The sequence below is a fragment of the Parus major genome, chromosome 22 (genome assembly GCF_001522545.3).
Source record: "Parus major isolate Abel chromosome 22, Parus_major1.1, whole genome shotgun sequence".
Lineage (NCBI taxonomy): Eukaryota > Metazoa > Chordata > Aves > Passeriformes > Paridae > Parus > Parus major.
Genome location: NC_031790.1, coordinates 4,022,235 through 4,049,477, shown reverse-complemented (window position 1 = coordinate 4,049,477; position 27,243 = coordinate 4,022,235). Strand labels below are relative to the sequence as shown.

General features: G+C 51.8%; 2 protein-coding genes across 2 annotated transcripts; both read left to right on the top strand.

The window, feature by feature from the left end:
* Nucleotides 1-7: 7 nt before the first annotated feature.
* Nucleotides 8-13,774, top strand: SFRP1 (secreted frizzled related protein 1). Its single transcript, XM_015648942.3, has 3 exons — nt 8-639; nt 5,670-5,747; nt 11,639-13,774. Exons 1-3 carry the CDS (start codon nt 108-110, stop codon nt 11,959-11,961), a joined length of 933 nt encoding a protein of 310 aa, XP_015504428.1. The 5' UTR covers nt 8-107; the 3' UTR covers nt 11,962-13,774.
* A 1,620-nt stretch (nt 13,775-15,394) lies between these two features.
* On the top strand, nt 15,395-22,870 carry LOC117245414. Its single transcript, XM_033519468.1, has 2 exons — nt 15,395-18,654; nt 18,767-22,870. Exons 1-2 carry the CDS (start codon nt 18,413-18,415, stop codon nt 19,452-19,454), a joined length of 930 nt encoding a protein of 309 aa, XP_033375359.1. The 5' UTR covers nt 15,395-18,412; the 3' UTR covers nt 19,455-22,870.
* Nucleotides 22,871-27,243: the final 4,373 nt, after the last annotated feature.

The window sequence follows — 27,243 nt, the reverse complement described above, 5'->3', positions numbered from 1 at the left end:
CGTCGGCGGGGGTGCGAGGAGGGTCCCCGGGGGCGGCCGCTGGCAGCGGGCGCCCGACGAGTCGCGGCGTGAGGTGCTGTCGGGGCCACCGTCGGCGGGTCGCGACGATGGGCAGCGTGGGGGGGCCCGGTGGAGCCCTGCGGGCGCTGGTGTCGGTGGCCGCCGGACTGCTGGCCTGCGGCGTGGCCAGCGAGTACGACTATGTCAGCTACCAGTCAGACCTGGGCCCTTACCCTGGCGGGCGCTTCTACGCCAAACCCCACCAGTGCGTGGCCATCCCTGCCGACCTGCGGCTTTGCCACAGCGTGGGCTACGACAAGATGGTGCTGCCCAACCTGCTGGACCACGAGACCATGGCCGAAGTGAAGCACCAGGCCAGCAGCTGGGTGCCACTGCTCAACAAGAATTGCCACATGGGCACCCAGGTCTTCCTCTGCTCCCTCTTTGCCCCCGTGTGCCTGGACCGGCCGGTCTACCCCTGCCGCTGGCTCTGCGAGGCCGTGCGTGACTCCTGCGAGCCTGTCATGCAGTTCTTTGGCTTCTTCTGGCCAGACATGCTCAAGTGCGACCAGTTTCCCCAGGATGATGTCTGCATTGCTATGACAGCTCCCAATGCTACCGAGGTCTCCAGGCCCAAAGGTAAGGCATGGCTTGTGCTGCAGCCCTGCTCCTGGCACTCCTCTCTGAGCTGACAGGCCAGGTGTTAGCCCAGAAGGGGCCACATGGGACTGAAGGGGTTCCTGTGGCAGGAGGAGGCTCATATGAACTCTAGTTGGCAGCAGCCCTCCTCTGGCCTCTGAGCACTCACTCTCTGTGCCCTCCTGTCCTAAGGTAGGTGGGATGCCTTGCCAGCTCCTCATCCCCATCGCAGAGCCTTGGGACAGGCTGTTTGGGACATGTGGGGTTGTGCCTGTTCTGATACCTGCACGGGCTCCAGCCCTGATGGACCAAAGTGTGACTCTCTGTGCTCAGATACTGCACTGTGCTGGTTCTGCTCCTGAGCCAGCCTCCTGCAGGGCTGCTCTGGGCAGCAGGAGGATGTATGCCATGGCAGAAAGTGCTGGCTGACTGAAGCCAACTGGGACCGTAGTCCTGGCAGGATCCCCCATGTCCAGTGCGGTCCTAGGGAAGAGTCTGGGCAGCTGGTGGCTGGGCGAGCAGTGGAGATCCAGCTCTGCCCTCGGGTGGGCTGGAGAAGGAGCAAGAATCCTGCCCAGAAACGACTAGGGAAAGTGAACGTGGTTCGTGTTTGTTTCCATTGCATGCAGCACGTTTCTGTGGTGCCAGACTGGCTTGTTCAAGTTGCAGTGACTCTGGCTTGTTGCTGGAAACTTGAAAATAAATAAATATCCTGGTGTCACTTCAGTGTTTGCTATTGGAGCACTGTGAAAGGCTGGCAGGAGGAATGTTTGTAGAGGGAGATGGCAGGGGGGCTCTAGGAGACTGCAGTGCTTTTTGGCCAGCAGAGCCTCATCGGAAGGACTTGTCACTCCTGACTGCACGGGGGCATAGTGCCGGCTCTCGGGAGGAGCTCGGGCCGGGGGCTGAGCAGTTTCTGTGGCTTCTGCGCTGTGTCAGAGCTCGTCTGCAGGGACTTGGACAGACAAAGGCTGTATGTGGTGCTCGACTGGGAGAAGTAACCCAGCCAACGGGGACTGTGCAGTGTCATCCTGCCCATCTTGAAAGGACTCGTACTTCAGGGAGCCCTTCTGATAGGGGACAGGAACAACGGAGTGCATCCTGCAGCAGAGGGGTGACACCCTGAGGAGTCTCTGGAAGCTGTGCTGGGTGTGCGGAGGGCAGTGCAGAGCCCTGGCACAGTGACTGTGACACGGCAGGCAGAGGAGCACCCCCGAGCTCCGTACCCAGAGGAGCTGTACATGAGGGCCCATGGCACATCTTGGAAATGACATCCAGAGGCAGGTGGAATGTGAAGCTCGTGCCAGTGCTGGGTGGGATGTCAGGGGGCTGAGCTCTGTCTGATCTCATTGCCAGGGACTCAGCCTTTCCCCACTGTGATGGCAGCACAGACATACTGGCTTCCTTGTCTTGGCTTGCCCTTACTGATGTGACTGCTGGAAAACATCGTTGTTTTCCAGGAATGCTCTAAATTAATATGTCTTATGTGAACCTGGACCCTTGGCCAAGACCGCAGCCGTGTTCTGTGTTGCAGGTACAAAGGTTGCTTCTCCCCAGGGACTTTCAGCCAAGCATGCTCCTGGGAGAGCTGGATCTGAGCTGACCCTTCCAGGGTCTGTAATAGTCTGGGCTGTGTGCAGGTAATTCATTTTACAGACATTAATGAGCCAAGACCTGGGAACAGGCTTCTAAATGAGCAGCACCTGCCAGGTTTTCCGTTGAGTAGTTTAGCAACTTTACCTTTCAGACCTGTCTTGAAGGCAGCACTGGGGTTGGGACACTACTGCTTCCTTGTGATGCCTCAGTTTGGAGTGGAAAAAGCAAAGTTAATTGCAACCATTGCTGTGATGTGAACCAGCACTGCAGAATCTCCTGTGTGCCACAGACTATCTGTTTATGGCCCGTGAGGCACCCATTGCTTCAGCTCTGGTACTACCACTTCCTGCAGATGTGGAGTCATCCTAGGTGACCTACAGCTCAGTCCTTGTGCCTGTGCTGGCTGGTACTTTCATCTGCCTGAGTTCTACTGTGTGCACCCTGGCCATGGTTTGTCTGTGTTTTCTGTCAACACCAGCTCCTGGAGCTGCTTTGCTCTTGGGCACAGAGGTGTTTTCTGTTGATTCAAAGAGGGTCAGAACCAAGCAGTGTCCCCACTTTTCTCTTGGTACTAATAAGAACAAACCCTTTCAGTATTTTTTCCCCATTAACACCTTGAAATTGGAATTTGTTTCTGCCTCTCTAAGAGCTGACCTGCTGAATTCCTTTCTCCTTAAGCACAGGCAGTAAAGCCTGCAGGCCCACAGGATGCATCAGGGGAGTTGCAGATTAATACAGCATTACACATTCCTTCTCTTGCCCCTGGAGTAAGCTGGCTCTACAGCCAGGCATTGGAAAATGGTCAGCAGGGAACAAGTGAGCTGGAGGCAGGCTGAGATTGTGCTTGGAGCTGAGCTGTCAGCTGCATCAGATGGGCCCCAGCCAACCTGCACTGGACCCAGAGGGTGGGTTGGAGATGTCTGCTGTAGTGCCTCAGGACAGATGGGAGGACTTGCAGTTTTGGGGTAGCTGTGTTCTGTGTTCTCCACAGAACAGCAGCTTTCCTGAAGGCACAGAGCTGTGCAGGAGCTGGCATTTGTGTTCCCCCAGCATTTGTGTTCCTGACTGTAGTGTCATGTGGTGACCCAGAGCAGAGGACAGTTTCCTTCCCTTTGTCAGGGGACAGTGTCTCCTGCAGTCCTGTTGTGTTGTAAAAGAGCTGCAGGAGGCAGAACTGGAGGATGGGCTGATTTAGGTTGGATATAAAGGGGAAGTTTTTTGCAGTGAGGGTTGTAAAACACTGGCACAGGTTACCTAGAAACATGGTGGATGCCCTGTCCTGGCAAACATTCATGGTCAGGTGGGGCTCTGAGCAACCTGCTCAAGTTAGGGAAGGGGGATTGTGCACAAGTGAAGCTGCTCCCTGTGGAAGGGACTACCCAGGGGCTCCCAGGTCCAGCCCACAGATGGCTGCTGCCTCTGGGCCCTGGTGCAGCAAGGCAGGGGTCTCTGCCACCTTGGGCGTGTTACAGCCTGTACAGGGGATGCTGGAGCACAGCTAGAACAAAGCCTGTATTTGCAACAGGGAACAATGAGTCTTATTTTCCATTTTTGTTTGCTTTTTTTTTTTTTTTCTATTTTAATTGGTTGCCTGGAAAGCTCATAGAGTGGATGCAGCAGTGGCTTTCACATTTGTCTGGCTGCTGTAGGCTTGGCTGCCCTCCTCATGTGCACTTCAGCTGCTGAGGCAGATTGAAGTACTTGGCATGGCAGGTACCCCCTGCTTATTCCTGACAGTGGTCCCCAGCACAGTGAGGAACTCCAGGCTCTGCAGCAGATGGACAGCTGGGCCTGTGTCACCTTCCTGTGAGCACCCTCTCTCCAGTGTCATGAGCTCATTAAATGTGCAGCCTGGAAACAAAAATTCTGACTGCTGATTTTAAAAATCAAGTGTTAAGAGATGTCATCATATCTCCACAGGCTGGCTTCTGAGTGAGGTGGTGATAGTGGCAGTTGCACATTAGGGTCCTGGAAGAGGTTACCTGGGTGATGGACAGCTCTCAGGGATACAGAGAGTGTGGGACTGGGGAGGTGGATGTTGGTGCTGTGAAGGCTGACTTGTGACTTGCACATCAGAGGAGCGAAAGGCCAGTTGCTCTGCAAGTGTGATTAATAAAGTCACGGTGCATGTCCCCAGGAATTAGCATTTGGCACAGAAGAGATTTGGGGGTGGTGACAGGGAAAGAACAAGCCACAGAAAACGAATGTCTGGCCTGAATCCCTGTGGGTCATCTGTGGCCAAGGAGACACGACACTATGGTCGTGGCTGTGCCTCTCTTGCCAGCAGTTCTGGCTCTGCACCTCTCTTCTGGACACCTCTCTGTTTTTTTGGTTCAGCAACGCTGCGGATTTGCTGGCCTGGCTGAGGGCTGGAAGGCCATGAGTGCTCTGTTTACATGCAGGGACTGGCAGATGTTTTGCTGCAGTGTTGTCCCTGAGAATAACTCCCTTGTGTGGGAAGAGCCCTCCATCTTGCTGGACCAGGAACAAGCAACATCTCCCAGCTCAATAAATTAATCTGCCAGTAGCTCAAGTCTACATCTCTGCTGCTGGGTGGTCTGTCCCAACTGCAGACAGGAACCTGAAACAGATTCTTACTCTCTGGGTGAAGTGAGCTTTGCTCCCAGATCCCAGTGAAATTCCCATGGCTGGCATTTCCCGAGAGGCAGATGTTGGCTACTGCCAGTGACTGACAAGCAGAGATGGCTCTGCTCTGCTGGAGCCATAAGGCTGCCCTGGACTCTAAAGAGCATGACCACTGTTGGTGGTGGCAGCATCCACAAGAGCTGTGCTGGTCCATCTCCAGCCAGCGCAGCTCTGGGACAGGGCAGGAGGGAGGGTGGTGAGGGGATTCCTGAGCACTGCCTGGGCAGTCTGTGGGATGGTCCCCAGTGCTGAGGGGAACACGGTACTGAGCTGGGCTGTCCCTATCCTGAGCCCCCTTGCCTGGCACCAGGGTAGCACCTTGGCACTTGAGCTATCTCTGGGCAGCATCCTCCTGCTGTGCTGGGGTTCAGGCATTGTATGCCTGCCTTGGCATGCCATGGGGAGGGAATGTCAGCAGGCTATGGGCCATGCCCCTTGTCAGGCGCCTCCCCTCACTTGAATGCCTGGCTCTGAGAGCTCTTCTCTTTGCCAGTGCTGTCCTTTTGCTTTTAGCAGCTGCCTGTGTCTGGCCTTGGGGCCACTGACAGCATTGGAGTGGGGCTGGCAGAAGGTTGCCTGTGGCCAGTGCTGCCCTGTAAGCTGGTGGATGGTTCCTTACACCTAGTAGGGTGTTGTTGTATGGGACCTGGGAGCCCGTGGCAGGGTGCATGGGCACGGATCCCCCTTGAGGGTGGTGGTCTGACAGCATGGGCAGTCTGGCTCTGCAGTCCTTCTTGTGCTGGCTTCTTGCTGGCTCTCAATTGTCTTCACTTCTTTTCTCTTGCCAGGAACGACTGTGTGTCCCCCTTGTGACAACGAGATGAAGTCAGAGGCCATTGTGGAGCACCTGTGTGCCAGCGAGTTTGGTAAGAAGGAGCACTCTGGGCACAGGGAGGAGTTGGGCACAGGGCAGCATGACTCCTGTGTGGGCTAGAATGGGACTGCCATGTTTGCCTGCCCGTGCTGGTGCTGCTGTGTCCTGCCATCTGTCCCCAAGGCCAGGCACATGTGCCTCTAGATGTCAGTGTGGGTATGTGGAGGTGGGTGTTAAAAAATGTAAAGCTACTTGAAAGCTTTGTCCTAAATGAGTGAGTGAGTCAGACAATCAGAGGTAAACTGAACTTCATTTAAAAAAAGAAAAGATTATCACAAGGAAATATATTAGCTTTCTCAGATCAAACCCAGAATTAACTGGTTTTGACATCCTTGCTGGTGTATGTAACTTTCCCGGAAGATTATTAAAGGCATATTGAACAAGGTGTGCATTCCTGGGGGATTAGCACTTGAATGTGCCTTGTACTGGAGCGTGCTTATGCAAACCCAAACCTGCTCTGCATGCTGGTGTGTTACCCTTTCTGCTGGAAATGAATTCTCAACTCTCCTGCAGATTTGGTATGCCAGAAGTCCTAAGTTCAGCACAGGCTTTTTCTAACAGGGAAAAGCATCAACGGGAACACCCCTGTAACAGTTCCTCAGGAATGTGCATACTTCTGGCTTGCTTGGGGAATGGAAGCAGACATTCAGTGCATGGCCTGGCTGGGGAGTGGGAGGTGCTGAGTGCTCCAAGTTGGGGTGCTCAGAGCTCTGTTCTTGGCAGGCCATGGGAGCTGAATCAGAGCTGCCCCTGCCTTACTGCACACACAGGGAGAGACGGCAGGGAGGGAGGGAGAAGCACACCTGCTTTGGGTAAGAGCTCCCTGCCTGGGCTTGCAGTGATGCAGAGGCATTGCCCCAGTCTGGGGGACCTTCATCCCAGAGAAGGAGCAAGGTGGATCCAGTGCTGGTGGGTCACTGCAATACCTGTCCCCTTGCCAGAGGTGTGCAAGCAGTGATCTGAGAAGGGAAATACAAACTTAGCTGCACGCTTGTCATCAGCTTCTGCTGCTAAGTATCCTCTCATGCTCCTCCCATGCTCCCATGGACAGTTATACAACGTGGAGCAGAGGCAAACCAGAAGAATTCCCTGCCTCGGCAGAGTGGCTTGGGGCAGTGACTTGCCCACAGTGTAAGTTGTTATTGGGAAAGACAGTGGTGACTGTGTCCAAAGGATGGAATTATTTCTGAGCAGATGTTGCCTGTCTATAGCCAGCTGGGGAGCAGGAGCACGGGATTCAGTGCTGGTCCTACCTGTGCCCTGTGAGGGAAGGCAGTGTAGGGGTGAGAAGGACGTCTCAGCAGAGGGAGTGGCTAGTGGAGGAAACATTGGCTTCAGGAAGTGTTCCCGAAGCAGAGTGCATGGCCTTTGGATCTTTGTTTAGTCTTGGGAGGTTACTATCATGGGGTAATTTCTCAAGGAAAGCTGTTTATCTGACACTATTATAAACTTCCAAACCTTCAGACTGAGGTTTCTCATGCACGTCCACCAAGGTAAACACTGGCAACTGACAGGTTACAGATCCTCATCAAAGCCAGACATGTACAATAAATGTTTAAACTAACATGTGCTGCATGGGGCAGCTGTTGGTAAGTCTTGCACTGATTCCTGCTGTGTCATTACTGCAGGTTTCTCTTACATCCAAGCAGCTTGTTACAGAAAAGAGGTGAGGAGCACTTTGCCCACCACAGGTGTGTGGCTGTGCCGGTGTAGGAAGTGGCTGTGTAGCAGCCCTGGTGTCAGTCTAGAGTACAGTGCAGGAAGAGAGCTGCAGTGAGCTGTGAACACAAACTGTAAAGACAAGGCAGGAGAATATCTTGGACAAGATGTTGGGGGTCAGAGGGGTGCCAGGAGACTGCCAGCCTCATGGTCCAGCAGAACTTTGGGTTTGCCTTTGTTTGAGGAAGAATGAATGTAGAGTCCAGCATGCTGCTTTGACGCAGTTTGGCTGCTCCTCTGAGAGTAAGACAGCTTTGGGGTGGCTGTCAGTGTTTGAAAAAACTGTCAGAACCCTGTCCTGAGCACGGAGCAGCACAGGGGGCTGGATCAGGTATGTGGGGGTAACTGCAGTGTAGATTTTAGTGTAGTGCTGGTGTGCTGAGACAGCAATGGATGCACAGGAAGCACGAGATCGGCCTCCAGTGCCCCCACAGCCACCTCCCCCAGCTGCCCTGGGCTGCAGCCAGCACTTGTTTCTTACTCCAGGAGTTCATTCCACGCTCTGTTTCTCTTAGTGATTTTATTTATTGTTTCTGCCCTTTCTCTGGGGTCTGAGGGGATCCTGCTGAACAGGCTCTGTGGCACTGGGGACTGCAGAACAATCAATACATACTGTTTATTTTTTCACTGTGACTGACAGGTCCTTGCCTGCAGCCTTCTCCTGTTACAGCCCTAATGTGTCTTCTGGCAGGTTTCTTCCTTCTCAGTGATTTCTAAAGGAAAGAAAAATGAGGCTGAAGGAACAGTGGAGCTTTCCCTTCTCTCACATTCCCTTTCCTGCACATGAGGTGCTGGAGTGGGGCCCCTGCCCGTGCAGGCAGGAGAACAGCAGAGACAGTAACCTAGTCCCAGGCTGTCCTGTGCTGAAAAAGAGAGCTGGAGGTGCCAGTGGGAACAGGAGTGGTGTGTGGTGGTGGGTTGTGAACAGAGCACAGGCACTCCTGCTCTCAGCGGGTGACCCCGATACAGTGCCATCCTTGGAAAAGCTTGTGCTGGAAAATGTGGGTGTCCCATGAAAGTAAGTGGTAAGAAAGTGGGTGGCATGTTGATCCTGCAGCCCCTTGGGCCACTGTAACATGTGGAGTGGCAGGGGCTGGTGCTGCTGCCAATGCCACAGCTATGCTGAAGTAGCCTGTGGTCACAACGCAGCTGCTGGACTGCGAAGGTGGCACACGTTCCTGCTGTGGATAACTCTCCTGGGGCCAGCTCCTGCCTGGCAGCCACAGCTGAATATTTAGTCTGTCTGAGCAAGCATGTCCTGGCATCTCAGAGGCAGTTCTGGCCCTTCTCCCACTTGGTGCTGAGACAGATTTGGTGCAGCATGGAGGGAGTGGAAAGGCCAAGGTTCCCAGTGAGGAAGCTGTTTGCTTTGGCAGCTCATCTGCATCCTGGAGCCAAGACTCAAAGCATCCCACTCAAGCCTTTTGCCTGCTGCAGCAGCATTCCCAGGGCTGGGGAGACGCCAGGCTGGCTGCTGCAGCCCCGTGGTCCCCCCTTCCAAATGTCATGCTCTAGGAAAGTCAGAAGTTGGAGGCTGCCTCCCACTGTGTGGTGTTGAGCTCTTAGAGTGGGGTGCACACCGGAATGAATGACTGTTCCCTCAGGCACCACTTTCCTGGTGTGCTGTGCAAAAGCTGTATGTCTGGCCTGTCACTATGGAACACTTTCATACCTGGGAACCTTACCTGGAATGTGGGTTGTAACTTAGGGAATGTGGCCCAGTTAAGTGAACAAGGGGAATTTGGGGAGCCAGGTCACTGCAGAGGAATGAGGGCTGAGCAGAGATCATGATGCTTGTGTGACTGCTCAGCCTGCAGCACCAAAGGCTTGGTGATCCCTGAGCAAGGCTGTGTTTACCTGGGCAGCACTGCAGGCTCTTGCTGGTTATGAGGACACTGCTGCTGGGAGGAACAGAGCCTGACACAAACTGTTTGCACCCTTGGTCAGCCTCTTCCTTCATCCCCCTTGGCATTATCCCATCTTGGCTCTGTGTGCTGCTCTGCACAAGCAAGGTTTGGATGAGGTTTTGGTTTACATCTGGATGTATGGTTCTCCTGGGCAGCTTCCATCAACCTGCATGGCTGGCTCACAAACTGCTGTGTGCAGGGAAGGGAGCAGCTGTGAGCTCCCACAGCACAGGATTACCAGGCCTTCTTTGTCTTCCATGGTGTATGATACTTGGAGTAGATCAGCACCTCCACTAGCTGCCAGATCCTTTTATTCCTCTAGCAAAAAGGATCAAACTTTGCAGTGATCTCAGCAAAGCAGTTTGCAAACAAGCCATTTTGCAGAAGTCTCTTATTGAGCTGTTGAAATGGTGTTTTGTCGCTAAAGGACACAAAATGATTCACACAAACACTTTCCAATGTTAGAACAATGTTAGAATGGAAAGAACTAACCTTTATTCTCTGACTCCAGTATTTATAGATTCTCAGCAATGACCAGGGATTGGATAATTAAGTTGCCACCTTCCCAAGCACACTGGTCGTGTGAAACATCCATCAAAAGACATTTCTTAGAAGGAATGTGATAAGCAATTTATGTTTATAGAACTTGTAAGGGAAAGTAACTAAAACCATGAAAACATTATCAGAAGGCTTTAGTTTTCAGGGCACCAGTGTTTTACCATCCTTCCTGGCCTGGCCATCTCTGTGCTTAGTGCAAGGGCTCCAGTCAGCATGAGTAAAGAAAGTGAGGCTGACATTGAGGAGTGTTGCTGCTACTGCTGCTGCCCAGTTGATGTCATGGAGCTTAGAGCTGCTTGAAGACTACTTACTTCATTTTCCAGATTTGTTGCAAACTGATCTGGTTCAGCATCTTTAGCTCCTTAAAGCTGGAGTCTCTTTAGTTCCTGAATTTGAAAAACAGATGGAATGAAAATTTCACTTGTGTTTCCAGACCTAGATTACTTTCTTATACAGTTACAGTGTAACATGACATGGCCCTTGGCAAACCTGGGGAATATTTTTGGCACAGGAGCAGGCAAACACCATTGCTCCTGTTGCCAGGGCAGTGGCTGGGAGCACAAAAGGGGGATCCTGAGTCTCTGCTGCCTGCTTGGGATTGTCGTCATGCTGTCCTGCTGCCATCTGCATCTGGACCGTGCAGTTCTCCCATCCACGTGTTCACTGTGACATCTTCCAGCAGAGCAGGATTTCAAGGAATGATGCTGTGGGGGACCCATCTCCCTGCCAGAACCAGAGGTTTTTGTGGACTGCCTGCAACTGCCCTGAGACTCTAATGAGAAGGGGCAGCAGCCAACAAATCACCTCTCTGAGCATTAGTTATCTGCAGCACTGAAGTGAGCTCCCAAACGATGAAAATATGTTAGCGATTTTTGGCCATATGTGCTTTTCCCCAAAAACGAGGCAGAGCCAAATGGCACAGAAATGATGTTTTAATGTACAACACATTTTCATCATTTTTCCCATGTCTGCAAAATTCCTTTTCATGGTCATGGCAAAAAAACTTTTTTTTTTGGGGGGGTGGGGGGTATTGCAATTAACTTGGGAAAATGCTGAGCCCAAAGGGGGGAGAGTATTTTCCATGGAAGTGTATCAGACCAGCTTCCCTTCTCTTGGGGAAGGTGCAGATACATGACTGCATGCTGGGGTCCCCACAGCCCTGATGCAGAGACATCCAGTGCTTGGAATCTTGTTTCACAGGCACCTGAGGGCCGGTGTGACTGCAAACAGATGATTGAGAAGCAAAATTGACCTTTTAAATGATCCTTTCAAGAATCCCTCCATGCCTTTAAAGCGGGGAAGTCTCCTAATTTACTCAGCTAACATTTGTGCTTGGCAGCTGAACAAGTCCCCTCTCAAATGGAAAGTGCTGGCTGGTTTGCTGGAGGAAGGGGAACAAAGATGTCAGTGTTTTACCTTGGTGCTCTCCTGGGCATGGGGCAGCTCCACCTCAGGTGCAAGGGTGTGAGTGTCACAGTGGGCCAGGTCATGGCCAGGATGATGCCATGGAGCAGGAGGATTCAGGGGCAGAGCAGGGAGAAGGGGACTGCAGGCACTGTATGTCTGCAGTGGGACAGGACATTGCTGCCGCCCTCGGGCCATGGCACTGCTGCCCCCTCAGCCTCACTTAGCAGAGGTGCTGTGCTGGTGAAGGCTGCTTAGGAGTTTTGTTTTTCCCCTCACCTATCTTGTTTTGCAGCTCTTAAGATGACCATAAAGGAAGTGAAGAAGGAGAATGGGGACAAGATGATCATTCCACGGAAGAGGAAGGCACTGAAGCTGGGGCCCATCCGGAAGAAGAACCTGAAGAAGCTGGTGCTGTTCCTGAAAAATGGGGCAGACTGTCCCTGCCATCAGCTGGACAACCTCAGCCACTACTTCCTCATCATGGGCCGCCAGGTGAAGACTCAGTACCTGTTGACAGCCATCTACAAGTGGGACAAGAAGAACAAAGAGTTCAAGAAGTTTATGAAGAAGATGAAATCACCCGACTGCCCGACGTTTCCGTCCGTTTTCAAGTGATGTGGTGGGTGGTGGCAGAGCCACTGTCTGGACCTGCACAGTTGGGTACGGCGGCTCGGTCTCGCTGCTCTGCAGCAGGAATGCTGGAGCATTCCTCCTGCTCCTCCATCCTGCTCCTCCATCCTGCTCCTCAGAGCTCCCTCACTGATCTCAGCCCTCCCACATCCCCGCTGCTGCCGTTGGCCTGGTCACCTGGGCACGCGATGTGTGCACACCAAGCAGTGGCTGAGGTCACACACAATTTATATCTGCATTGTCTAAAGACCTGTTACTGTACAGATCTGTACAACCATTGAAATAGCAGCTGCCAGGTAAAGAGGGAAAGCAGAGGGGTATGTGCTGATGTTAAGAGCTTGCATGCTTACAGAAAGGACCCTCGTGACCATGTCACTCCTGTCTCCATGGCTGCAGGGTTGCCCTGAATTCCTGTATGAACCAGAGCTGGCTGATTAGACAGAGATCCCATCTTCATGATCAAAGTTAATAAATGAGTAGTGGAGAACCCGTTACAACCTCTGATAAGAATTCCTAATAGCTAATTGCCCTCACTGTAAAAATATCCCGTTATAGTCTTAACTTGCTTAGTTTAAGCCTTAACCATGGTTCCTTGTGGTGCCTTGATGGGCTGGAGCCCTCCCTCACCAGCATCTCTTGTAATGTCTCCCTGGGTGCCTGCCTTGGCATCTGCTGTGCCAGCTGAGCCCCTTTTGCCCAGTACTGTGCTGCACCCAGGTAGCCTTGGAGAGTCCACACTGTGCCCAGTGTGTTGGGGCAGGGGGACATGGGCAGAGGGGTCTCTCTGCCTATAGCGGTGCCTTTGGCCTTGTGCAGGCCCCTTTGGCAGTGGCCAGCTGAATGCTCTACCCTCGGCCTGCTGTGGCAGTTCCTGTGTGCAAGTGGCCTGAGCTGCTGGTGCCCAGACCTGTCTTTCCATTTCAAGCCTGTGCAAAGGTTCAGTTGCTGGTCTGCCCAGGGCTTTGGCTGGGGGGAGCTCATGGCCAGCTCCTCCAGCTTGTGTCACTCCCTTTTACCAGTGATGTTTTTATAGTTCCTTTAGGCTGCTGGCAAAGTACCAGAGTGCAAAAAGCCAAGGACTTGTCCCTGAGGAACGCCACAGGGAATGTATCGTCTCTGTCTTTCCCTCTTTGCTGTGGGACCCATCAGTCTGGGGTTTTGTCTCTTTGATCTGTGACAGCTTGGCTCTCTATCATTATGTCTTTTTTGCCCTAATCAAAATGTCATGTTTGTATGATTTCAAATAGTTTATGAAAGACAAATATCTTACCCAAATGATTACATTTATCAACCAAGCTGAAATTCATTATTCTGTGAATTGGACTAGTTCTCTTTTTCATAGACCCATACCACTCCATATTCATAATCCTTCTTCCATTTAGTATTCTCATCCATCAACAGTACTCTAAGAGAACGAATATCTGACATCTGAGATAATTCTGTTGTATCACAGTTAAGTGAAATAACAAATCCTCATTTTTGAGGTTTGAACCAAACCCCCTCAAAACTAGTAAATTAATTATTCCTTAGCTTGGGAGTGGTGCTTATTCCCCACGTGGGAACAGTGCCACGGACTTGGTTGTAGAAGAATTGTGTTAACAAGCCAAGTACTCTGAGGAATGATGTTTCACAGCTAACAGAGAGATGGATTTAGGATGTGAACTTTGTAGACTCTCCCTAGGTTGTCTTTGACCACCATTTGTAGTAGTGTTGTTTCTTTATTGCAAAATTAATCATTGTAGATAATGTGCTTTATTAGTGAAGTAAAGAAATAAATAAACCATGGGCTTTAACATCACAGATTGATGAGGTGAAATGATGGAGGGGGCTGTCAAATCCAGCTGTGTGGGGAATGGAGTTAGGATGTGATGAACTGAAAGTCTGGTTATCTGTGAGTGCCCAAAGTGCCCCTAAAAGCCCCACTGGGACAGGGCAGGGACCCTCTGTCCCCGTTGCCTGGCCTTCCTGAGCACAGCACAGCAGAGGGTGGGCTGTGGCAGAGAGACTGCTGCTGCTAAACTTGCCATCCACCGGCCTAGAGGCTGTTGGTGGTTCCAGGGCATTGCAACAGGCTGTCCAGGGAAGTCCAGGTGGAGACACATCCCTGGAGTGCTTCAGGAGATGACTAGATGTGGCACATTGGTTTAGTTGACGTGGTGGTGCTCAGCCCAGGGGCAGCCTCAATGACCTTGGGGGTCTTTCCCAGCCTCATTGATTGCAGGATGCCATGGCTGCATGCCCACCAGCATGTAGCAGGTTGCAGGGAGAGCAGGTGCCCTTCCTGGGAAGCTCCTGCTGCTTCAGCCAGCCCTGGCTGCAGCTTGCAGGTGGTTTTAATCAAAGTGATTCTTTTACCCACCTGTTGGGTGAGGCACTGCTGAGAATGTGTTGCAGCCCCAGCTGGTCCTGAGTGCAGGGCAAGGTTTAAGAGCTCAGGGAAAGCAGCAAGTTCTTTCTGCAATGCATTTGGCCTGAGACATTGCTGGCAGCAGTGTTGTCACCACGAGACCAGGTAAGGTCAGTGCTGTGGGGTTGCTGCTTGGGGTCTCCTTTTCCCAGCTCAGAGCTGGTGCCTGGGGCAGTTCAGGGCCTGGGGTGAATCTGCTTTGTGTGTCCCTGCATTTCACTGCTGGTTCATCTGTGGTCATTCAACAGTGTGAGAGCATCAGGTCAGTTTGAAGAGATGCAGGAAGCCAGGCAATCTGTTTGCTGAAAATTTACAGAATCAATTCCTTTACTGACTTCTTGTAACTGGCAATTCCCAAAGTATTTTTTGATCATGTAAAAAGTGAGACTTGCAGTCAAACTGCTGCATGTGACTGCCTTTGCTGTCTTTAAATTTCCTATACTGCTCTCCAACAAGAACAGTCTACTAAAACCTGAAATGGCCTAACTGTAAGCTGTGGAGAAAGTACCCAAGATCCTGGGTTGTGCTTGTGTGGAGTCCTGTTGAACAAATAGGTGTTTACTGTAATGAGAAAGCACACAAGTCTCCTTAGATCAGGCACCATGTGTCTGGTGTAGTGCTCCCAGAACACTGCACTGTTTGTGCAGTTCGAGGATGCACTTTACATTTTAAAATGTCAGATGCTGATTGTTATAATGGGTTCTGGTTTAAGTTACAAGCATATGTATAAATGCTCAGTCTAAGACATATTTTTTCCTGGGAGACAGCCTCAGTTTGGCCCTGCTGAGGGCTCTGTGGTGTCTGTGGCACAGGGATGTGCCACCTCTGGGACACTCAGGCTTGCTACAGCCTGAGCTTGTCTGAAGTATGAACCTTAAATCCTAAAATAAAATATCATCCTTTTGTGACTCAGTTTATCCTCCCAATAATGTTTATCTTCTTTGCTCCAGCATTCTTTCTGTTGAGTTCCACCTGTCTATCCTCCAGTTTGTAGTTCAGTTACAAACTAAATACAGTTTTCTTTCATGCTGTACAAAAAATCACCTTCCATCCCTCAGTTAATTTTTTTAATTGCTGGCAGTCTGTGTTTTGCTTTGACCATTGCTGGGAAATGTAAGGCTGGGAAGAAGAGCTGAGCAGCTGGGGAGGATTTGTTCTGGAGAAGAGAGGACACCAGCCTGGTGTGTCTGGTGTGGAACTGTGAGTGCTGTGCAGGACGAGGGGGTGATGCATGGGAGCTATGCCAGGCTGAAGCTGGCTCATCACTGCCTCACAGGCAGCAGGTCTGGGGTCAGCAGGCAAATATCTGCCATCCAGAGCTGCTGTCCTGCTTTAATGAGCTGTTCCATGAACAGGCAACCCAGGTGTGCAGTGAGCACAGCACAAATAACTAAAAAATAACAGTAAAAATGGAAATAGCAAGCTCCTTCCCTTTGTGGGCAGATGGAGCTGCCTTGGCTGTGACTGCTGCTCTGCACGGTGCCAGGGGAAGCAGTGACAGAGCCCTGTGCTCACTGTGGCTACAGATGGGCCCAGCAGTGAGGGGTTGCTGGGTGAACATGAAAGCTGAAAGGTCTCAGCTGAAACGTTCTCTAAAACCACAGTGGAACTCCCCTTTCCCTGCCCCAGCACTGGAAACCCTGCAGAGAAAATGCTCCACTGTGTTTCCAAGGCTGCTCCTGCTTTCTCACTGCATCGTGCTGGATGACCCTTAAAAAGGACACACATACACACGTAATTAAAGCCACCCCCACCCCAGGGCCAGAGCTGTGTTTGGAAACTGCTGTTCCCTGGCGCAGAGGCTCTTTTTTCCATCCCAGCCAGGCTCCGCATGCCGCAGTGGCCAAGGAGAAAGAGCTCTCTCAGACCTAGTGAGGGGAAATGTATCTTCCAGTATCTTTAGCAAGTGCTTTTAAAATCCCTGGTTTGTAAAGGAACAGACTTTTTTTATTACTGTTTCTTCTCCAGTGATCCCACCCGAGCCCCTGAGCATGCAGCCTGTTGGAGCAAGTTTCTCCCTTTGGGCAGTCCAAGGTACCCAAGCCATGCCTGAATGTCGTCCTTGGAAGGGGAGTGGAGCAAGCTGGCAGCTCCTCTGCTCCTGGGAGCTTCTCACTGCAGACAGACCCACACGGGGGGCTCGGAGCTCTGCAGCACCTGGCTTCCCAAAGCACAGCCCCACCCTGGAGAGCCTTGAGGGAGCGATGCAGGTCAACCTGCCAGGGTGGCCTCACAGCCTCGAAACAAATGAGGGCTTTGTTCCAAGAACTCCCCATCAGAGGCTGAAATCCCCTCTGAGGCAGCAGTCTGCCACGAGGATGTTGCCTGCGTGGCAGGAGCAGGGTCTGCCAGTGCCTGCCAGCACCAAGGGAGCCCTGGCTCTGTCTCTGGCCGGCACATTGGAGTGATGAATCTGTCTCCACTCGCCAGTGTGGGGCACGGGCATGCTGCAGCACAGCGGGCTCCTCTCACAGCCTGCCAACATCCCAAGAGCCACGAGCACTTGGCAAACAGTCCCTCTTTTCTGAAGAAGTATGCTATGATGGGGAATTCACTGCTGTCTGAAATATTTTTCCTTTAGAGACAACCAGGAGATATTTGCCAAGCCATTCTGTGGAGAGGAGGAGGGAAGGCAGGACATGGCTGGAAGGAGCCACACCTGAGGCAGTTAGCACAGCATTCTTTGGGATTCTGCTCTTGTTGTGAGGTGCAGGTCAGCTCCATGAGGCTGCCACCAAAACCATTTCTTCTTAACTCAGGCTGGGCCCTGTTGTGCTGTTGGCAACCTATGCTGGCCCTTCACTCCTCAATCTCACTTTCTCCAAACTCCTGAGTTATTGATGTGGCAGAGAGGCTAATCTGTTGGGAGGTGTGGTATTGTGTATGAATAAATTATGGCTCCAGGAGGACAATGGAGTGTGAGCATCTCTGCTGTTACTTGGAAAGAAATGAGGAGATCAGGGCATTTGCCTTGGGCAGGCTGATGAGCATGTGTGCTGCCTCTCCTGTATGGGGTTCAGAGCTACATTAAACCCTGAAAACAACAAACTGCAGCCCCTTGAGACAAACGTGACGTCTGTAGGTTGGTCATCCTCAGGTGGGGGTGACCCAGCCAGCCCAGACATCCTCCCCACTTACTGTACAGCAAGGGAAAATAGGGATTTGGAAAAGGTTGAGCTACTTGTGGAAGCTCTGAGGTTGTTTAATGTTTATGAGGCCATGTGTCCTCTTGCAGGGCTTGTGGAACAGTGATGGTGGCATCGGCCTGGCCAAACTGAAGGTGCTGCTGCCATGTTCAAATTTGTATGTTCAATGGTATTTAATAAAATGTTAATATCAGGCTGGTTTTTTATCCTGCTCCTGGATTAACACTTGCCAAGAGTTGAGGCATGACTATGTGTGACACTGTGTAAATGATTAAACCCTGTCCTGCCCTGCTGAATCTGTGCAGCCCCAGCTGCCTGCTCCAGAGTGTTTGCGATTTCTTCACCATTTCATAGCCTTTCATTCATCCTAAATGTTTGTTTAATAATCCTGGAAGACCTTTTAAGCTTCCTGGGTTTAATGTTTGCTAAACACCCTGTCACTCCCCCTTGCATTGGTAACTGCAGCCCCTGTGCTCTGTGGGAGAGGAGAGCTCAGTGCTAACACAGATCTCAGGAGGCAGTGCTGCCCAGGCAGGGTGGCTGGGGCTCATCAGCTGCATCATCTCGCCTTTGCTCTTCCTCAGGCCCCGTGTTCTCCACGGGCCCTGCCAGTATTAGTTTCACAAATTGATTTTCCTGCACAAAAGCTTTTGGTTACTTTGGGATTAGGGACTCTTTAGAGTTCATTGTTTTCCCGAGCTGCCCTGTTTTGCTGTAATGCTGAGACGCCTGGGCTGCAGGAACCTAATCCCCCTCCTCCTCCAGCAGCCCTGCTCTGTGAAAATCTGTTCTCTGCTTAAGTGCAAATTGTTGATGGGAGATAGCAGCGGGTCTTTCTGCTTCCATTTAACGTGTCAGCAGAGAAAGACATCTGCTTGCAATTATGGGCATGGCCTTGCTGAAGGATTGGCCTGGTAGATTTTATAAGGTAATAGGAAATCTTTATCAATTCATAATTCTTGGTGTCAAAGAAAGGAATATGTTTCATTTAAAATTTTCATCTTTTATTTTACAAAATCATAGGGTAAAACATGAGATTGATATCAAGGGAAGAATCCATGTGCTCTCTGTGAAGAGTGAGTCCCATGCAGAAGTGAGATTTCCCATGCAGAAGGCTCTGAGCAGGTGAGGGCCAGTCTGGGGAGTGACTGGGCTCTGCTGTTGGTCCTTCACTGCCCTCAGCGATGTGCCCACAGAGGCAAATAATTTTTGAAATGATTTTCTGTTGGCTTTGCAGCATGATCTTAAACAGGAGAATTGTCCCCAGTGAAGTGTCCAAAGCATTGGAGTCTCTTGGATGGGGCAAGTGGCTGCAGAAGAGCTGCTGTGTGCTGGCACATCCTGAGCTAGTGGGGAGTCCCTATGGCTGCAGAAATAGCATGTCCAGCACATTCCCAGTGCCTGTGGGAATAGCCCTGGGTCCAAACCCCTCTGTCCTCACTTTCTCCCACCCCAGAATAACCAGTGCTGTTGGCAGTGCCTGGACCAGAGGCACTCAGCATTGGAGGTGCTCCCACCCTGCCTGTGTGAGCCCAGGGAGCTCAGCTTGGGGGCCTGGGGAAACACTGGGACAGGTCTGTGGTCACAGGAAGGGCTGCCCAGTGGGCTGGAGGAGGTTCCCCTGCACCCTGCTCCTTCCAGCAGGGTGGGAGCCTCCTGCCTGGAGCATGGAGAGGGGCTGCTCCCTACCCCAACCTCTCCATTTGCCCCTGGAGCTGCTCCTGGCAGGACACACGAGGCTGATCTTGATTGTGCTCAGCCCCATTTGTCAGCCTACTGAGTCTGCTGTAATTTCCTCTGTGATTAAGGGTCTTAGAGCATTTTCAGTATCATTAAAGAAACAAGAAAATAATAATAATAATAATAATGATCTGTGCTCAGGAATGCTCCCAAGAGTAGCTGGAATTGCATTCAGTGCCTTTTAGCTAAGAAAGCTCCTTATGCTTCAGCCTTGGCAGATTCACAGGGGCAGCACCCTTGGCTCTGGGAACTTTGAGTGCTCTCTTGTCCATCAGCACCAATTCCTGTTACCTGCTGTACACTTCTGTGCTTGGATGTGGAGCTTCACCTCTGGGGAAGGGTTGAGAAGTGTGTCATGCTGCAGAGACAGACATCTCCAATGAGTGGTAGACAGATGTAGATGCCTGTTGTCCAGAGGGGCTGTGAGGTCCAGGGTTCTCGCAGTTGGTCTCCTTGATATGGAGATGCCCTCCCTTGTCACAAGGTCACTAAGATTTGGCATTGCTCTGCTACCACATCTGGTCTGCTCTGGGGACAGGAAACCTGTCCTGGGCTCCTGGTGCTGCCCGTACACGTGTGTGTGAAGTGTGCACAATGCTGCTGCCAGCCCCTGACCATTCCCCAGCCCAGGGAAATCCAGAGAAGCAGCATGGGATTCAGACAGACTGCAGAACAAAACAAAGAAATGAGAAGGGTGGAGAAAATTCTGGGCTAATTTCTAAAATGCCATTCATTTCTGGGGGCAGCTTGAATGGCCAAATCTTTGTTAAGGCAAGGACAAAACACATGGCCAGGGATGCAGTGTCCAGGGCCATGTCCCACAGCAGGACAGCAGCTGCTCCCTTTGGGCTTCTGTTTGTGCAGCCCTGGGCCCAGCTGTGTGTGCCAGGGGCTGCTGGCTACCCAGCCTGAGGACGTGTTTGTTCCTTGCAGGGGAGAGACACACTGGTTTAATTTTAAACTCCCACATGTTTGTTGTGTTACCAACATTTCTTCTTACTGAAGTGAATTCAAACTATTCATCTTTAAGTTCTCAGACATGAGACATGGGGAGGTTTGTTTCTCTGCAGCTCCCAGCTAAGCCCCAGCCTGGTGGGATGTGCTGTGGCATCCCATGGAGGGCAGACCACCTGCCCTGGTGTATCTGCAGGGTCTCCAGCTGCAGGTACCCCTGGTGTGTGGTGGGTGTCTCGTGGTGCCCACGGCCATCTCCATTTGGGTGCACATTCTGATGGGCTGGCTCTTGCCTCTGCAGCCCCTCAGTGGAGAAGAGACAGCCAGCCATGCCCCCGGTGCTCCCCTGGTGTGCAGCTCCCCAAATACCCCCTGGCTGGGGACCAGGCTGTTAGTGTGGACCTGCAGCTTGGAGCTTGGCTTGCGAGGTGCTCCCAGACCACAGGGTTTTCCCTTTGTCCATCAGCTGCCCTCCAGCAGCACCAGGAGTGGGGGAGAAGCCCTGTGGGATGGCACTCGTGTGTTGCTGGTAGTCCCTTGTCACCTGCAGCACTGCTCTGGTGGGAATTCACCCATCTCGGTCAGAGAGTGGGAAAATGTCCCAAGAGCTCTGGGCTTTGCATCTTATTGCAGTTCTGGGGATGCTGCTGGTCATAAAGGCACAGGAGAACCTTTCAGAGCCCCCTGGGGTGCTCTGGGCTCCCTGTACCCTGGGCTGGCAGCCCCACCTGAGGTCTGCAGGTGATGCACCCAGGGAAGATGCAGGCTGGTGGGCTTGCTAGCCACCTCCTGCTGATTTGCAGCATTAGACTATGCGGGATTTGGTTTGATTTCTTCCCCTCTCCCCATTTTTTTAGTAGCTGACAGTTGTTACCAGCATGAGGTACTAACTTCTTATTTTGAACGCATGAGTTCAGGCTCGTTAATCACTACCAAATGTCCCTGTCTAAGGGCAATACTGTTTCAGCTTTCAGCCACTAATTTTTTGAAATCTCTGAAATAAGACTCTGCTCTTGAACATGTGCTGGAGAGTTGTTCCTTTCCACTGTATTTCAGAAATATACATGTGGTTTAATTCAACAAGAGGGCTAGAGGGGATGTTTTTCCTCCTGATTTTCCCTCCTCTTTTTCTTTAGAGCTATGTCTGCCAAACCTCCCAGCTCTGTGCCAGCAGCAGGCCCTGGATGATCCCAAGTGCAGCTGGGGGCTAAGAAGTGCCTTTCTGGGCAATCCCAGTGCCCTGCAATGCAGACTGAGATTGTCAGGGGTCAAGGACAGCTGCCACAGGCTGGGCCACACGTAGCAGACACGAGGAGCGGGGTTTGCTTCCAGCAGCTGTGAGGCACGGGCTGCTGGACAGCCCTGGACTCAGCTCCCTCATGCCTGAAGCAAGGAGGGCTCTGCTTCTTTTGTCATCTGCTGGATAAGACAAAGCCCAGCTGTGATGGGGATTCAGGCTGCTGGGCTTGGAAATTCAGTGAGTGCTGCAAAACCATAGGAAAAGCAGCAGTGAGCACTCATGGCTCCAGCTGACACTGAAAATCTGGGGATATATTAAAACAATGGGATATGAGTAGTCAAAAATATGAACTGCAGGAAGGAGTCCTGCCAGGCTTAAAGCCCTCAAGGAACTTGGTTGTGTCTTGGGCTCAGGGATCCCAAGGAAACATTAATTTCTGTGACTAAACTGGCTTTTATGTGTCCTGGTTTTGGTAGGACTCTTGAAGATATTCGGGTGCTCCACAGGGTCTGGCACTTACAGGAGCTGCTGCAAACCCAGACATCAGTCAGGGAACTCTGGCTTCAGGGACAAGGAAATATTTTTAAATTATTTCCACTTGATTTGTAAAGAAGAAAAGTGGTGGGGAAGGGAGGCAGGGAAAAGCTGTTGGGGCAGTATCCAGCAGGAGCAGACCAAGGAGGCTGAGCCCTGGTGGGGACTGAGTTGGGCTGTGTTTCACCTGGGCACTGCTCTGGCTCCTTCCTGGCCAGCATGGCCACAGACATCAGAGCTGTGTCCCTGTGCCAGGGCATGTCCTGTGCACTCCTCACTTTGCAGCAAAGCTGAGGCCACCACGGTGGCAGGGCTGAGCCAGGTCTCCTGCCCCTCCACCCACAGTCTGAACCACAAAGCTCTCTTGCCTTTGCTGGGGCATTGCTGCTGATGGAAACCCTCTTCTGTCTCCAGCTCTTGTAAGCTTTTGAGCTTGCTGAGGCTGTTATGTCCTGTGGTTTTGTTGATATTATAAATAGATGTTGTATCTGAACATGAAAGAATTTGTGCTGACCAAGGGTTGTTCTTATTAGATGTGATGAATGAGGAGGGGATAGTTCCTGTCAGGCCCAGTCCCTTATGTCGTGGTGTCCCCTGCTGGCTCTCATACCCCACAGTCTCCCTGCAGGTGCTGGGATGCTCCCTGAGCAATCAGCCCTGTGGCAGCTCTTCCATCAGGAGGATGGATGCTTGGCTTTGTGTACATGGCATTTCTGGGTTGGGACAAAGATGCAGAGAGAGAGAGATTCCATTTAAGGGCTGGAGTGTCAATGGAGACTCCAGCAGAGCAGAAAGGAGCTTTGAGCAAGAGCTTTATGCTGTTCCTCTCCTGAAGAGATCCAGGAGCCGGAGCTCACAGCTCCCCGCTGGCTGTTCCAGAGGAACAGTGAACTGGGGGGCACTGGGGGGCTCTGCCTGGGAAGGGGCCAGGCTCCTGGAGGGCTGGCAGGGGCAGTGAGTGGAACAGCAGTTTGGGCTCTGGGGGCAGCGGGGGCCGTGCCCGAGCTGTGGGTGCCACCTGACAGACCCCGAGCGTGGGACTCCCCCTGCCCGATGCTGTCCTGCTCCACTTCTGCAGCCGCCTCCTCCTCACCTCCCTCAGAGAGCTCAGCAGAACTGAATGGTCACACAGCCCCAGAAGAGTTTGGGTTGAAAGGGACCCTAAAGACCATCCAGTTCCAGCAACCTGCCATGGCCAGGGATGCTGGCCACTAGAACAGGTTGCTCATTACCCCGTATGGCCTGACCTGGAACACCTCCAGTGATGGGGCATCCACAATTGTCCCTCGAGGGTGGAGGTGTGCCCTCCAGCATATGGAGGGATGTCTGTGGATGCAATTCCTGGGGATCTTTGAGTGAGGGGAGAGCTTGGCTGTCAGCTTTGTTTATCAGCTGAACTTCTGAATGGTGCAGCAACAGTTAGGATTTTAACTGCAATATCAATACAAGCAAACAGTTAATACAAAAATCTCTTCCATATCCATTCCTTGGAAATGACCTCTGCAGGGCCCTCCCAGAGATACAGCTATCCTGTGTCCATGCTGCAGGAGACAGTCCTTATCCTGAGCCTGACGGCTTGCTGCTGTCTCCAGACATTTCCTTGGCAGTTGGTTTTAATTACCATCACTATGTGGTACCTCACCTGCTCCTGCAGACTTGGCACCACGAGCTACTGAGAGACTGATGGAGTATCACACCGTGTCCCCACTGGGCTGGACAGGAGTTACTGCTCAGGGTGTCAGCACGGGAGGCTCGCTCTCATCAGCTCCTCTGGGCATTGCTTTGACTCGTGCCAGGTCTAGGTTTGGCTCAGGGAATGAGAAACACTTGCAGGAAATGCTCTCTCTCTCTCCCTCCTGCAGCACTGGAAGTACACAGGGTTCTGCCGTTCACTCTTGTGGATTTTGGAGCTGTTAGTGCTGGCCATCTGGACAAGACTGTTTCATTCAAAGCAGGGAGAAGGCTGGATGGACACACAGAGCTCCTTCCCTGGCCTTGCAGCTCGGTTTCTGCCTGGCAGTGGGTAGGAGGCAAAACTGGCTGGGCACCTTTTGCAGGCCCAGAGGCCAGCTCTTTCCCAGGTGAGCCCATGTGAGACAGCAGTCCAGAGCTCTGGTTTTTCCCCAGCTGGATGCTGGAGCTGTTGATGGGGACATGGGAGGAATCATGGCTGTGATCACTGTGTGCAGGACACAGGCACTGCTGTCTGTTTGCACTTTTCAAAATGTGTGTTTACACCAACCTGCCAGTTAATAACAGCCTTCTGAGATAAAGCAAAAGCATCCCAAGGAGAGAAGGGAAGAACTTACTCAGTGAACAGGTTGGTTCTACTCCCTAGAAAAGAAACAAAGCCCCAAGCCACAACCAGTGCCCTCAGAGGCTCTTGGTGACAGACTCCAGATCGCATTTCTTTTGGAAGAGAAAATCTACTGAGATGTTAAAAAAAGTATTACCAGAATGAAATACTCATCTCAGACTGCTGAGGGTTTCTTTACACTGCTGAGAGCACTCTCCTCTCTTAGAATCCTACCTGGAAAAAGGACTTTTTTTGTGTGCTGCAGGGTCTGATCAGCTGAGTATTTCCAAACTGCATGGGGTCTACCCTGCTGTACGGATCTTGCATGAGCAGCCCCAGTGGCACCCTCTGAGCTTTGTCCTGGGGTACTGCTCTGGCTGTCCTCACCAGCAAGTCCAGCCAGTCTTACCTCTACCTGCAAGAAAAGGGTCACTGGTGTGTGTCTCCAGCCAGATTCTGTTTTTCTGGCCACAGAGAGCAGCCAGGGAAGCAGCCTTCCCACCCCCATGCCCCGGGGCTGTAGCTGGAAAGGGCTCTGCTGTCCAAGTGAAAGCTGGATGAAGCTGAGGGAAAACAGATGTGGTTTCAAGATCAAGCCCATCATATGAATGAGAAGCCAAACTGCTGATGGATGGGGCAGTGTTTAGCTTGGGCATAGAGCCAAATGCACTGCTGTCCTGCCCAGGCTGTAGGGCTGCTGATGACCAGGAACACAGACCCTTGGAAGGGTCCAGAAGAGCCTGAGTCTGAACAGAGAACTGACCCAACTGGAGCTTGTGCTGCATCCCAGCATTTCAGCTCTGCTGCAGTGTCGTTTCACAGCACACACTTGGGATGTGCATTTTCACTGCAGTCCTGGGCCTTGCCCATATGAAGCAGGTTTCAGCTGCCAGCTATGGCACCGTGGCTCTCTGCAGGCTGCTGCCCTCGGTGGGCCCCCTCCTCCAAAAGGGCTGCGGTATTGGTGGGGGGATGTCACCAAGTGCCCTCTGTGCACTGGGAAAACGTGACCTTTGCTAGATCCTGGGTTGGTGGTGGGGCTGGAGTTTGGAATGGCAGCAGAAGTGCCACTCATGCTTGTGCTTGGCCATCTGATGTGGTGACAGACACTTGGAATAGGCGGCAAGTAGGGGGCTAGGACTTGTGCTGTCTCAACAGTGTGCTTTACCCCAAGCCTCAGTAAACCTCTAAGAGGAAATTTGATTTAAAATGATTCTTCCTGACTCCCAGAAGGCCCTGGAGTGAAGAAGGGCTGAGCAAGGGTCACTCATCACCAACTCATTAAAGGCAGAAACCCAAAACTCCAGGGAATGCGGCGCTCTGAGGCAGCCCCTGACACGGGTCATTGGCATGAGCTGCTCCATGCTGGGATTTGGCAGTTGGGAATGAACAGCGCTCTGTGCCCCAAAGCCATGTCCAAATGGGGATGATTTTGTTATTTTTAACATTTCATACAAAGTGTTCCCTGTTTTCATCCCATAAAACCAAATCCAAGGTTGTGTTTACTCTTGGAGATGTAGATGCTTTGTTTCCATAAGATCTGTGGCTGGAGCTGTGTTGTATTTTCATTTGCATTTCTCATACATAACTTGATATCGAGTTTTGTGTTTGAGAGTGAGCATGGCCTGGGGAGGAACATCCCCCACCACGGTTCCTGTGGCCTGGATGGGAGCACAGTGGGACTGAGAGCTCAGTGAACACCTGGGAAGGCTGAGGGATGGCTGATGCACTGGCACCTGTCCTGCTGCCCACTCAGGGCAGGAGGGACGCTCCAGGACAGAGCAGAGCATCCTCTCCTGAGAGCATCAGCATCCTGCACCCATGGGCTGCCCAGGGAGGCTGCCAGCACCAAGTTGCCCCTGAAGAAGGATTTTCCCCTTTTCAGGAGCATCATCCCCTTTCACTGCCACATGGTGCAACTGCAGTTTTTGAGAAGGAACAGGGAAGGAGCCACCAGCATCCCTTCTCCCCCATCGCCATTTGCACATCAGTGTGCTCTCCCTTATGGGGAGAATTCAGAAAAAAACACATTTGCACTTGAATTACCAGATAACTTCTAGGCCAGCAGTTGATGTCTCAATCCATCTCTAAGGTTTGCTGCTACAAGCACTTACCTTTGCCCTTGCCCAGATGTGCCTGCTCTCTGCACTGTGCAGAAAGGCAAAAATTGCACAGGGTGGAATGTGTTGGAATTGGCACTTGGGAAAACGCACGCTCTGCTGGAATGTGCTAACATCCAGCTCACACAGGACAATTAACTCTATTTATGTTCATGAGCCCGAATCTAAAACTGGATACAGAAAGCAGCTCACTCACATTAAAGGGTTTTATAATCATTACGCTAAAGTATTTCTTTTGAAAACATTTTCCGTTTCTTAAACAGTTAGGATATTTATAAAATATGGCATCAATTACTACATATTTCTTTATTCTCACTGATTAAACAACCTATAATTATATTTAAGCCTCTTATTTGTATATCATGGCAGCATTAAGAAAAGCTCTGTGATTTGTCTGCATGGTTTTATTTTCAAATAGCAGAGAGCTGCAGTCTCTCCTCCTTTGGAGCATTAATGATGGTGCTCAGGCAGCAGCAGCCAGGTGCCTGCTGCCCCAGGCAGCTCCTGCAAGGGGGTGGGCTGAGGCTGGCCATGGTGCAGGTAATGTTGAGCTCTGTGTTTCTTGGACTCTGAGTGCGGTGTTTACAGCAGCTTTTCCCAGTCATTTCCTCACAGAAAAACACTTTCCTGCATCCATTCTGCCTGCTGTGAAACAGTGCTGGAATAAACAAACACTGTCTGGCGGTGTGCTGTTCACACGGGCACTGCGGGCTCAGCCCTGCGGCAGGCACGGCGAGGGGACACGGTGTGGGGACACGGTGAGGGGACAATGCAGGGACACAGGGGACACGGTGTGGGGACACGGTGAGGGGACAATGCAGGGACACAGG